Below are 11,971 nucleotides of genomic sequence, written 5' to 3' on the forward strand. Positions count from 1 at the left end.
TGTGAACACCGAGATACCTGCACCGGGGGACGGGGGACAACAGAGAGAGGAGGGGTGAGGGGCAGCTTCAGGCCAGAGCAGCCAGGCGTCCGGGTTCCTAGCCCAGCCCCACTAACTGCTAGCCCCCACTCCCCTGCCAGAGCCAGGGATAGAACCCAGGAGTCCTGGCTCCCAGCCCCCTCCTGCTCTAACCACTAGCCCCCACTCCCCTCCCAGAGCCAGGGATAGAACCCAGGAGTCCTGGGTTCCAGCTCCCCCGCTCTAACCCCCTAGACCCCATTCCCCTCCCAGTGCAGGGAGTGGTGGCAATACCCATTCCAGCAGGGATCCCCCAGCTCCAGCCCCACAGGGGCTCCGTGCCAGCACAGGGCAGAGCCGGCTGGATTCTTACCTTACCGGCCTGCGCTGCTCCCCAGCAGGAGGTGACGCAAGGAGCCAGTAACCAGACCCCCCCGGTTCCTCTTTCACACTCTGAGACACTTTCGCTTGCAAACCTCTGGGCTCGCCAGCCAGCCCTGGTGCCTGTCTGCCACCAGCAGGGCGTGGGCGGGTATCGGGGTGAGCTCTTGTGCCAGATCAGAGCCAGCGCCCCCTAGGGGAGAAAAGGCCCTGGCCCTTTCCCCACCCCCCAGACCCAGCCAGTCCCCCTTCCTGGTGCTGGATTGGAGCTGGTGCCCCCTCGAGGGGAAAGTCCCCATGTCCCATTCCTGCCCCCCTGAGCAAGCCAGTCTCCTGGCCTGGGCCTGGATCGAGGCCAGTGCCCCCTAGAGCAGGGGTAGGCAAACTATGGGCAGCATGGTAAGGGGGAAGAGCGGGGGGCTTGGCTAGAGGGCAGTGGAGTTCAGGGTGGTGGTCAGGGGGCAGGGGTGTGGACAGGGGTTGGGGCAGGGAACAGAGGGTTGAATGGGGGCAGGGGTCTCAGGGGGCCAGTCAGGAAGGGGGGGTGGATGGGGTGGCAGGGGTTCCGGGGGAGTCAGGGGACAGGGAGAAGAGGTGGTTGGATGGGGCAGGGGTCCCGGGGGGGGCCATCAGGAATGAGAGGAGGAGTTTGATGGGGCGGCGGGAGTCCGGGGATGGTCAGGGGACAGGGAGGTGTGGATGGGGCAGGAGTCCCGGGGCGGGGGGGCAGATAGGCGGTGGGGGCCCCCTCCCCTAACCGGCCCGCCATACAATTTCCGAAACGCAATGCAGTCCTCAGGCCAAAAAGTTTGCTCGCCCCTGCCCTAGAGGGTAAAGGCCCCATGTCCCATTCCCCACCCCTCAGCCAGCCAATCCTGGGTCGAGATTGGAAAAACAGCCAATCACACACAGTCTCTCTCTCTCTCACAGATGTCAGGGGCGAGAGAGACACACACGAAAACCTGAGACCCACAACCAGGATAAGAACAAATATAAATAACCCCCGTTTGGGTGTCTGTATTTTTTTTTTTTTTTTTTTTTTTACAATAAAAGTTTAATGACATTTATAAAAATGTGCTTGTCTGGCACCAAGTATTGAATCCACAACGTATTAACATATGTACAGTAGGAAACCGAGGACAGCAAATTAAAGATAGCGCGGAGAGAGGTCGCTCGTACTTTGGTGAAGAAGGGGTAGGGGAATGTGTCTGTTTTCTTCACTCTCTGAGCCGCTCAGCTCCCCCAGCTGGAGAGATCTTTGACAACACACACACACGGAGAGAGGGGGAACTTTTGGGGGGTGTTTTTTGACCTACCCTAGAGCTCTGGGAGTTGGTTCTGAGTGGGGTTTTGTCTGACACCGAGGTAGGGGGTGATCTTTTCTCCCATCTGAGTTTCTGATCTGGTTTCTCTCGGCTCAGACGCTTGGACAGAGATAATTGGAAACTGCTTTGCATCCACGTCTAGTTCTGGCTACTCTCTGTGCCCCCACCTGGCGCAGGATTCCTTCTTTGGGGTTTCCTTCCAAGAAAGCAACGGTTCAGTTGAGACGGGAGAAGAGAGCTCCCAAAGCCTCCCATACCCACGAGATCCAAAGGCAGAAGGGAAGGAAAACTCAGCTGACAGGCGTCTGTTTAAGAGACCTACTTAATGCGATTGCTGAACCTACGGTTGGTGAGTTTCAATGGAAACGGACGAGGTCTGAGACATGTCGGGCTGCAGACAAGACACAGGCCTGGTTGACTCTTAAATCAAAGTCCATCAGATGGGCTGGCATCGCTTTCCATTCATGGGGGGTGGCTGGGGAGTTAAGAGGGGAAGAGTTTGTGGCTTTGGAATTAAATCAAGAAGAGGTGTTGACTAAACAAAAAGAAAAAAGATCAGTTGGTGGGGTCAGATGACAGGGTGATTCACGCCTGGCAGAGATCTGAATGGGCAGCTACCAGGACAGATATTCCCCACGGTAGATGGGCTTTGAAATTGATTTTCTCCCTCCTGGATGAGCTGTGGAGCAAAAGGTGAAGCTGTGATTTTTCAAAAGCCGACTCCTCAGTGCCGGGTTGTCTTTCCAACCAGGGCCATTTAGAAACCCGACTCCCATTTATCACTGAAGCTCAATCTCGTGGTCTGCTTTGGAGAGATGCAGGGATCGCCGAGATCCAACGAGAAACAGGAGCTGTGGCCCACACCCACCGAAGTCAACGGAGTTAGACGTCTATATACTGTCGAGGATCTGGACCTGTGCGTCTCTAAGTGACCACGGGAGCTTTGAAAAGCTTGAGAGACTAGCCTAAAAGCCTTGGCTAATATGCATATTCCAGAGCAAGGGCCTGAAATCTTGCTTTCTGAGCTGACAGGAGGTCCCCATTCTCCCCACACCTGTGCGGAGCTGGAGTGGCAAAAACATTTGCTCCGACACCAAAAGTTAGAAGCGAGCCCAGAGATTAAAATCAATGCTGAGAAAATGAGGCAAGTTACAAACCCATTGCAGACAGAAACGGTAAAAAAAAAAAAAAAAAACACAAGGGGCTGGTGGGTTTAAAAATCGGTAAACCAGCTTCAAATTGGGGGAGTTCTGAGTTGTTAGGCACATGTTAAATGCCCCGTATCGCAGGCGTTACAGAGATTGCTTCCTAGCTTAGAGCCCGCTCGAAAGAGGGGACATATCAGAGACATGAGTTTCATTGGCGCTTGAGTGTAACGTTTTAAAAACAAGACTTTCCTTCTAGTCTCCTACACGCCCAAGAGGGAAAATCGATGTCCAAGAGGATCTCATTGGGAGGAAAAGTTGTGCACTGTATTAAAGTTGAATTAAATAATACACAGAGGAAACTGCCAGTTTCAGTGGGTTAAGAGGTTCGAGTCTATAGCCCATGGCTGGTGTATTTCTATCTAGCGAGTTGCAGGGGGGACGGCAGGTTTAGATGTCTTCACCGTGCACGGGGCGGAGTTTGGACAAGAGACACACTCAGTTACGATTCAGCAAGCAATAAATCGGTCACAAATGTCACTTTACAGGAAGGGGCAGATTCTGCTCCAGGAATAAATCCAGAGTGAATCTGTTGATGCCAGTGTGAATCTGCAATTGATTCCACTGATTCCAACAAAAGTTGGTTACACCAGAGGAAATCTGGAGTGACTTTAATGGAGTCTCTCCAGGTTCAGACTGGTGTAACTGGGATCCGAATTTGGCCATAGCCCTGCAAAACTCAATGGAGTCACTCTGGATTTACTCCAAGATTCTCCCACTGCCCATCTCAGATGAACCGTTACCCAGTTCAATTTCATTTGCTAAAAACTCTCCGGGGGACAGAGACAGCTGCCGACAGCTGTGTTTTCCCAGCATGGTGACATGATGGCAGAGGCAAAGCAGTTTCCAATCAAAGCCAGGAAGGTTTCCAACAGCCAAGGTTCAGCGGTTCAATCTCATGAGATGTTGAGGCCTTCTTCTGACGGTCATCAGGAGAAAGATTTGAGCTCAAGACAAAAAGCTTTTGAAGCAGACTTGAGGAAAGAACAACCTTGATTCTTCAGACACGGCTATTTCTGGGGTGCCCACACGGACACCTGAAAGGGGCCTGACTTTCAGGAAATGGTAACTATCTGCCCCCCGGAAGCCAGCTATTTGTGTGGAATCTCGAGCTAGCCACTCCAAAAATCACTAGCCATTTTGGAAAAGCGGATACTTGGCTGGCAAAGGAGAACAGCGCTAAGGGTGACAATTTGGTTGTCGATCTCAGCTCTGGCTTTACATCTCGGAGTCCCGTATAGGAAGGGCAATGTATTGGCATCTAGATCGGCCCTGTGGATGAGAGAAGAGAATTTGCGGATGGATACATGGATAATCTGAGGTGAACGCAAAACTAAACGAGAAGAGAATTTGGGGATGGAAGTGTAGGTGTGGATAATCCAAACCTCAAAAAGGCAGATGCAACAACAAACAAGATCTGGTGATTTACGCTTTAGCACAGAAGAGCCCAAAGCTCAGAAACAGGGACAGGAATTTAACTGCCTTCTCAAACAAAATCCCATCAAAACACAGTTGAAGGCAAATCAACATCTCATAGATTGGACCCCAGACAGTCCAGCCACCTTGACAAAATCCACCGGGGAGGAGCGTTCATCTTTTGAAAACAAAGCCACCATCCCAACCAGCGTCCGGTTGAGACTCACAAACACCACCACAAAAGTTGGGGCAAGGTTGGCACCATATCCACAAGCCAGATTTCCTGTTTTCCTATCTTTCAGAACCGACTCCCGTTAAAAAAAGCAACTCAACAAACTATATTTTCTCCAGTGCCCATCCATAAAGGGCTTTCTGTTTTCACCCCAGGGATAATAAAGCAAACTTCGCATCGAAGGAAATTAAATTGGGGCGAGGGGAAAAAAAGATAGCTGTTATTTACAACCATTTTTTTCTTTTTTAGTCGGAAGAGGGGAAAAAATAATAAAAAGAATATTTACATACCAATAACTTTTGTGTGTTTCTACAAGAAACAGCCAGTCCATCTGGAATATATACACAACTTTCTTCTCCTAAAGAAAAATTAACAGGGGGTCTTGATTCTGGTCTCGGCTTACGCTGGAGATACGTTCTGCCCGAGCGACACCAGGGTGAGCGAGAGGAGAATCCAGCCCCTTTATTATTATCTACTTGTGTTTTTATTTTATTTTTTAATATGTCGGGGGGGGGGGAGGGGCACACACTGATTGGCAGCAGGATACGGAGATGAAGTGATCTGATTGATTCTGTTATATTTGAGAGGGGACTGGGTAGTTTTGTTTTGTCCAGAGGGAAAGATTTCTCCACAGAAATATCAGGGCATTAATGCTAAAGGGGTGCGGGACTTTGCGAGGCACTGTAATCAAAGGGTGGAGGCTGTGTTCATAGTGGAGTGAATCAGGAGTGGCACCTGTTACAAAACTGATGAGAGGGGGAACAGAACAGTAAAAACCCGACCCTGCTAAACAGATCCTCCCCTGCCGTAGAGGGCGCTCGGGAACTACCTGGTACGGGTGTGAAGAGCAGCAGGGACAACAGATGGAGGGACAGGAAGAGTCTGCTTCAGGCTCTAATGTTTTGGACTCCGACCCCTGGGTGATTAGATACATTACTGGTGCTTTCAGCTGCTTGCGTACTATGGTCACGCCAATGGCAAGACCATGGCATTTCCCACCATGCTCAGCTCCCTTCCCCTGACAACCGGGTGGCGACAGGTGTCCATCAAGCAGGAGGACAGGGGAGAAGGGAGGGGTCCTGCAGGCAAGGACCCGAATTCCTCTTCAGAGGCAGGGAATATAAATGCAAAGCAAAACTCCCAACTGTGATGGAAAGAGGGTAGCTCCGCTCCCAGCATGCACTCTGCTCCGCTGCCCCCAAAGCATCCTGGGGATTTGGGTCAAGCGCCCTGGTCCTAAGCAGAGCTGCATGCTGGGAGTCATGGGCGGGGAAGGAACGAGTCTTGCCTGGGCAAAGCTGCTTCCAACTCAGCTCATGCCGAAACGTTGTGACCGCTGGCTCTGGAGCCAATCTGCAAGGGGCGGGGGTCACTAAAGGCAACCTGAATCCGGACCTGGCTTCCCCGGGAGGAGGGCGGATCCTGGCAGAGAACCGACTGGCCGTGGGCCCCATTACCAGGCCACGTGGAGCTCTTAAGGCGCCGGAGGATGGGGCAGGGAACACAATAAATACGGCTCTCAGTTCAGGGTGCCGCGGCAGTTCTCTGTGCCGCACAGGCAGGGAATCTTGTTCTCCTCGATGGGGAACTTGTAGTCGTAGGTGATCTCCTCGTTGACGCTGATGGGCTGCTTGGAATAGATGACGATCTTCTTCTGAGCCTCTATGGTGATCACTTTGGCGTAGCAGTTGGGCTGAGGGATACAGGGAGTGGGGTGAGCGACAGCCACGTTATCCACCCCCTTAGCTCCCCCCAGTTGGATGGGCCCTCCCGGGGGGATATGGAGAGCCCACCTGCAGTGCCCTCGAGCCCTGCTCTCATAAGTACACAAGCTACAGAGGGGAGGGACCCAGGAGATAGGGGATCAATCCTGGCTCTGCTACTAACTCCCAGCGTGAACACGGAGTCGCTGGGCTTCCCCAGCTGTAAAGCGGGGCCATAGAAGCTGGGTGGCCCAGACTGACAGACCACGCTTGGAGACGAGCGAGGGACGAACAGAAAAGGACAAAGCTCTGACGGAGGGAGGGACGGAAGGACACAGAGCTGGGAGGGAGGGACGGGTGGAAGCAGACAGAGCCTGGGTGGATGGATGAACAGATCTATGGACAGAGGAGCCCAGTGGCTCCGACCCCTACCCAGGGCGCTGAGTACACAGACTCTCATGAAGTCACCTGATCTGGGCCTGGCTGTAGCGGGAGGGGATAAGGAACAGCGGGTAGCACAGATGCCCTCATCCCAACTCAACAGGCGCCAAGGCCCCTCCCTGAGCCCACAGGCACCTCCCCACCAGGGCGAGAAGCCAGCAGCCCCGCCCCCTCACCGTGCAGCAGTGGTTGATGAAGCGGGCCAGGTTGCCGCACTTGGTGGCGTCGATGATGGTGTCGTGGTCGACGCGGAACAGGTAGCTGCTGCCAATGCCCTCCTGCACGTAGCGCTTCTCCCGCATGTCGGCCACCACCTGCGGGCAGGGGGAGAGCGGTGAAGACTCCGAGAGTCTGGGCCACACACTGCCCCATGGGAACAGCTGCACCCCAATGGCTCGCCCGGCACTAAATTGCAGCCAACGCTGGGGAGGGGCAGCTGGAGAACAGCCGCACAGTGACACTGCACACAGATGGCTCACCCGGTGCTAAGATGCAACCACCTGTGGGGTAGGGCAACTGGGGGACTGACCCTTGTCCATTTCTCTCACACACACACACACACACACACACCCTGGCACCAATAGAGCAGTGCCACTGCCACACCCCCGGACTCACCTGCCGGATGTTCTGCCCCACATACTCAATCACCATCTCATCGGCAGCGATCGGCTCCATGGCGAACAGGCCCCACTCGTGGATACGGCTCCGGCCAAACCGCAGCTTCTTCTTACGGAACTGGAGTGAGGAGGGACAGGAGGGTTACAGTACTGGTGTGACCGGGACACACTGGTCTCAGGGGGCAGTCGTGTCCCTGCACCGAGCTCCTGCCCCGCACCCTGCAGCACAGCGCCCCCTAGTGCCTCCCAGGACATTGCGTGCCCCTCTGTAGCCAGGGAAGCCAGTCCTGCCCCACCGAGGAGCCGCAGCGCTGAGCACGTACCTTGAGCTGATTGAGTTTCAGCAAGTCGCTGTCCAGGATGGCGGAGGAGCCGATGGCGCTGAGCAGGCGCCGCTGCTCCGACCTCCGCTCCGAAAGGATGCGGTTGGTGCCCTGGGAGACGGCAGGAGAGGGGGTTAGAGCATCTGTCCCCCCAAAAGGGATCACAGCACCAACCACTGAAATGCCCCCACCCACTCTCCATGTCTGCAAGGGAGACAGGCGGCTGGGGATGACCTGCCCTGGGTGGGGACAGGCGAGATGGGCCTGGCTGGGGCAGCTCCACCTCTGCCAGGTGACAATCCTGCCCCCCGGACAGACTGGCCCAGCTGGGGCGTCTCCATCTCCGCCAGGGGAACAGGCTGTTGGGGATGACCTGCCCTGGGTGGGGACAGGCGAGATGGTCCCAACTGGGGCGTCTCCATTTCTGCCAGGGGAACAGGCAGTCCGAGACAATCCTGCCTCAAGTGGGGATGGTGAGATGGGCCCCCCGGGGCGTCTCCATCTCTGCCAGGGACACTCCTGATACCTGGGTGTCCATCACCTCCAGCTCCTGTGCCGTCACAGGACACACGTCGAGATATTTGTCCTTCTCCTTTTTGCTGATGGGGTAGTAGCCTTCGCTGCGGGCACAGCCAGTCTGGTGCTCCCGCAGGTCCGACGACTTCCGCTTCCGCTTGGGGTTGGCGATGTTGGTGAGTGGGAGCAGGGGTTAAGGAAAAGGACAGCTGGAAGAGATCAACGTGCCCAGATCCCTCATCCCCTCCAGGGGACAGGATCCATGGGCCTTTCAGCCTCTCTAGGGCTGGCAGCCAGGGGGCCCACTTGCATCAGGCTGTGCCAGCAGGAGCAGACAGGGATGCCCACCGCTCAGGCCACGGGGTACAGATCCCACACTCTCATGTTCTATAGGACACCAGCCATCCAGCTGACTACTAAAACCTCTTTTAGCTGAAAGGCTGAAAGGAAGCTGAAAGGGAGCCAGTGCCCCCTAGAGGGTAAAGGTCCTGTGTCCCGTTTCTCACTCCCTGAGCCAGCAGGTCCCTCACCTGAGGCCAGATTGGAGCCAATGCTCCCTAGACAGAAAAGGCCCCCTCTCACCTTCCCAACCTCTGAACTAGCCAGCCCCGTCCTGGATGGGATGGGAGCCAGCACCCCCCAGAGACTCCACAGTAAGGATATTGGTGTGGTGCACCCAGTGGGTGTCGTTGAGCCAGTCGGTGCTGTTGTCCTCCTGCAGCAGGCGCTCGTAGGTGAGTTTCAGGTAGTGCATGTCCTCCACGTCCAGGCCTGAGTTCCAGATGTCGTAGAGGATGGTCATCTGCTCGAACTCGCTGCGGGTCTCAAAGGAGGGCAGGGGCTGGGGCCAGGGCTTGTGCGAGTGGGAGCGCAGCGTCCGCCGGCGCGTCTCACCGGCATCAGCGTCCTCGCTCTCCTCCTCCTCCTCCTCGCTCTCCGAGGGGCAGAGCTCCGAGGCCGGGGAGTCCGGTGCCTCCTCTGTGTCTCGGTGTCGCTTCCTCCTGGCCCGCTCCTCCCCAGCCAGTGCCAGGAGGGCGCCCACCTCTGGCTCAGCCTTGGCCTCGCTGGCCTCCGCCACCACCTCCTCTGGTGCCTCCAGCACCTCCCCGACGTGCCCGCCAAAGAGATCCACCCGCAGCAGCTCAGCTGGGCCCTGGGCCTCCTCCTCGGCCTTGGCTGCTCTCCGGGGAGCTGGGGGCGCCGCTTTCACAGCCATGGCGTAGTTGTGCTCCAGGAGGATGCTATTGTCTCGGGGTGCAGGCAGGGCACGGGGGGGCGACTGCTCCTCCGCCTCATCTGATGTCTCCGTGCCCTCCGAATCCTCGGCCTCCTCTTTGGCGCGGCCAATGGGCATCTTCAGGGCGATGTCTGCCAGCACGGCTAGGTCCACGCCACCCGCCTCGGGCTGGTTGGCCAGCTCCAGGAGGGACGAGGCGCCCAGCTGCTCCCGTAGCCGCAGCCGCTCAGCCTCCCCGCTGGCTAGGGGGCGTGGGGGCTCTGAGGAGCGGGAACGGGAGCGACGGCGTCCGCAGCCAGCAGACGGTTCCTCGGCCCAGCACTTCACCAGCGAGGCGTGGTCGGCCGGCAGGTTGCTGATGGTTCTTTGGCTGGCTTTGGGGGGCTCCCGTTTACGCCCCCCACTGAAGGGAGGCTTGGGGGCAGGGGGCGGCGTGGCAGGGCGGGGGGTGTCCTGCACTAAGGGCACTTGGGGCATCGGCGAGGCGGGTTCCACAGGCACTACTGCGGGAGGCGCTAGCTCCTCGGCAGGGGGTGGGGGCAGGGGAGGAAGGGGAAGAGGGGACGGGGCTGCTTCGGCCACCTTCTCTGCCCCCGCCTTGGCCACCTCCTCCTCGCTGGGGGCTGAGAAAGAGACTGTTTTCCGGCGCTTCTTGGGAGGTGGCAGGAGGGGGATGGGCGAGGAGGGGCGGGGAGCCAGCTCAGCCTCACGCTCCTCTGGGGGGGCGGCTTTCTGCTCCGCTGTGGGCTCTGTGAGGGGGGAGATCACAGGGGGTTAGAGACCCCCAACCACACACCGAGATGGAACCCAGGGCCCCTCACTGCCTCCTGGCCTGGCCCCTATTGCGCCCCTCTTCAGTGCCTCCCACCACAGGCCTCAGCCAGAAGAGCCTTTGTCAGCTCAACCCCTTCCCGACATGGCCCCCATCCTGCCGTCCTTGGGCCCCGACACATGGCACGATATCCCCGATCTCCAACAACATACTCTCACCCTCCGCGCCTACTAGACGGGTCATCTCCATCTCTGCCAGGGAGCAGATGGTTGGGGATGACTCTGCCCCTGGTGGGAACGGGCGGATGGGCCTGGATGGGGTGTCTCCATCTCTGCCAGGGAGCAGATGGTTGGGGATGACCCTGCCCCTGGTGGGAACGGGCGGATGGGCCTGGATGGGGCATCTCCATCTCTGCCAGGGAGCAGACTGTTGAGGATGACCCTGCCCGGGTGGGAACGGGCAAATGGGGTGTCTCCATCTCTGCCAGGGAACAGACAGTTGGGGACGATCCTGCCCTTCCTGAGGTGATGGACATAATTGGCTACGTACCTAGCGCGGCCTCTTTGACCTTCTCCAGTTCCGTGCCCACCAAGGACTCTGCTTTGCTCTCCTTCCCTGCTGGCTCCACGGGGCAGCTGTCCATGGTGGACTCATCCATGGTGTCCTCTGCTGTCCCCTCCACGCTCTCAGCTTCATCCGAGGAGGAGGAGGAAGAGGACGAGCTGCTCTCAGAGTCCGAAGCACTGTCGCTGTCCTCGTCCGATTCCTCGTAGAGGGAGTATATAGAGGAGTCCTCGCTCTCTGCTGCTTCTAGTCAAAGCAAAGGGCAGCTCAGTCCCCACTGTATAGCAATCTATTGCTGAGATGCAGCCAGCTCTGGGGCGGGGCAGCTGGGAACAGCCGCACAGTGACACTGCCCAGGGATGGCTTGCTTGGCACTGTGACGCAGCCAGCTCTGGGGTGGGGCAGCTGGGAACAGTGATACCACCTGGGAACGGCTAGCCCAGTGCTGAGGGGTAGCTGGGTAACAGCCCCACACAAACATTCAATCTTTCGGGGGGAAGCGATGGAGAGTCCTGGTTGGGCTGGATGCACAGAGGGGACGGAGGGAGCCAGAGCACAGTAAGGGGATCTGGCCAGAACACTGGGGTTCATGCTCTGACTATGGCTGAGGGGAGCCAGGACTTGTGATAACCATCGAACGTCAGAGGCCTGGTTTCTGCCTCACCTGCCGCCTTTATGTGCTGGTAATACTGGGCACCGGGGCCAGTCCAGACTGCCAGTGGAGAGCGCCCCCTGCTGAGCCCCCACCGTGCTCCCTGCAGCACGGCGCCCCCTAGTGCCACACTGAGCCAGCCCTGACTGCCAGTGGAGAGCGCCCCCTGCTGAGCCCCCACCGTGCTCCCTGCAGCACGGCGCCCCCTAGTGCCACACTGAGCCAGCCCTGACTGCCAGTGGAGAGCGCCCCCTGCTGAGCCCCCACCGTGCTCCCTGCAGCACGGCGCCCCCTAGTGCCACACTGAGCCAGCCCTGACTGCCAGTGGAGAGCGCCCCCTGCTGAGCCCCCACCGTGCTCCCTGCAGCACAGCGCCCCCTAGTGCCACACTGAGCCAGCCCTGACTGCCAGCGGAGTGTGCCCCTGCTGAGCCCTGCCCAGCTCCCTGCAGCACAGCGCCCCCTAGTGGCAACAATGGGAAACATCCCAGTTCTTTTACCTTCTGATTCCTCTTCCTTGTCACTGTGTGCTGCATCCTCCTCTTCCTCCTGCTCGTCCTCTTCCTCCTC

The 11,971-nt window shown here is 57.6% G+C and overlaps 1 protein-coding gene across 1 annotated transcript; it reads right to left on the bottom strand.

The window, feature by feature from the left end:
* Positions 1–1,419: 1,419 nt before the first annotated feature.
* On the bottom strand, positions 1,420–11,968 carry LOC117870256 (histone-lysine N-methyltransferase SETD1A-like; the record flags this gene model as incomplete). The annotated part of the gene is made up of 8 exons (XM_034757341.1): positions 1,420–6,270; positions 6,898–7,035; positions 7,337–7,456; positions 7,662–7,772; positions 8,188–8,357; positions 8,841–10,163; positions 10,736–10,996; positions 11,902–11,968. Coding segments are annotated over 8 exons (2,364 nt in total), but the record flags the coding sequence as incomplete, so codon positions are not given.
* Positions 11,969–11,971: the final 3 nt, after the last annotated feature.

Source organism: Trachemys scripta, unplaced genomic scaffold (genome assembly GCF_013100865.1).
Source record: "Trachemys scripta elegans isolate TJP31775 unplaced genomic scaffold, CAS_Tse_1.0 scaffold_116, whole genome shotgun sequence".
In the NCBI taxonomy this organism is placed as follows: domain Eukaryota; kingdom Metazoa; phylum Chordata; order Testudines; family Emydidae; genus Trachemys; species Trachemys scripta.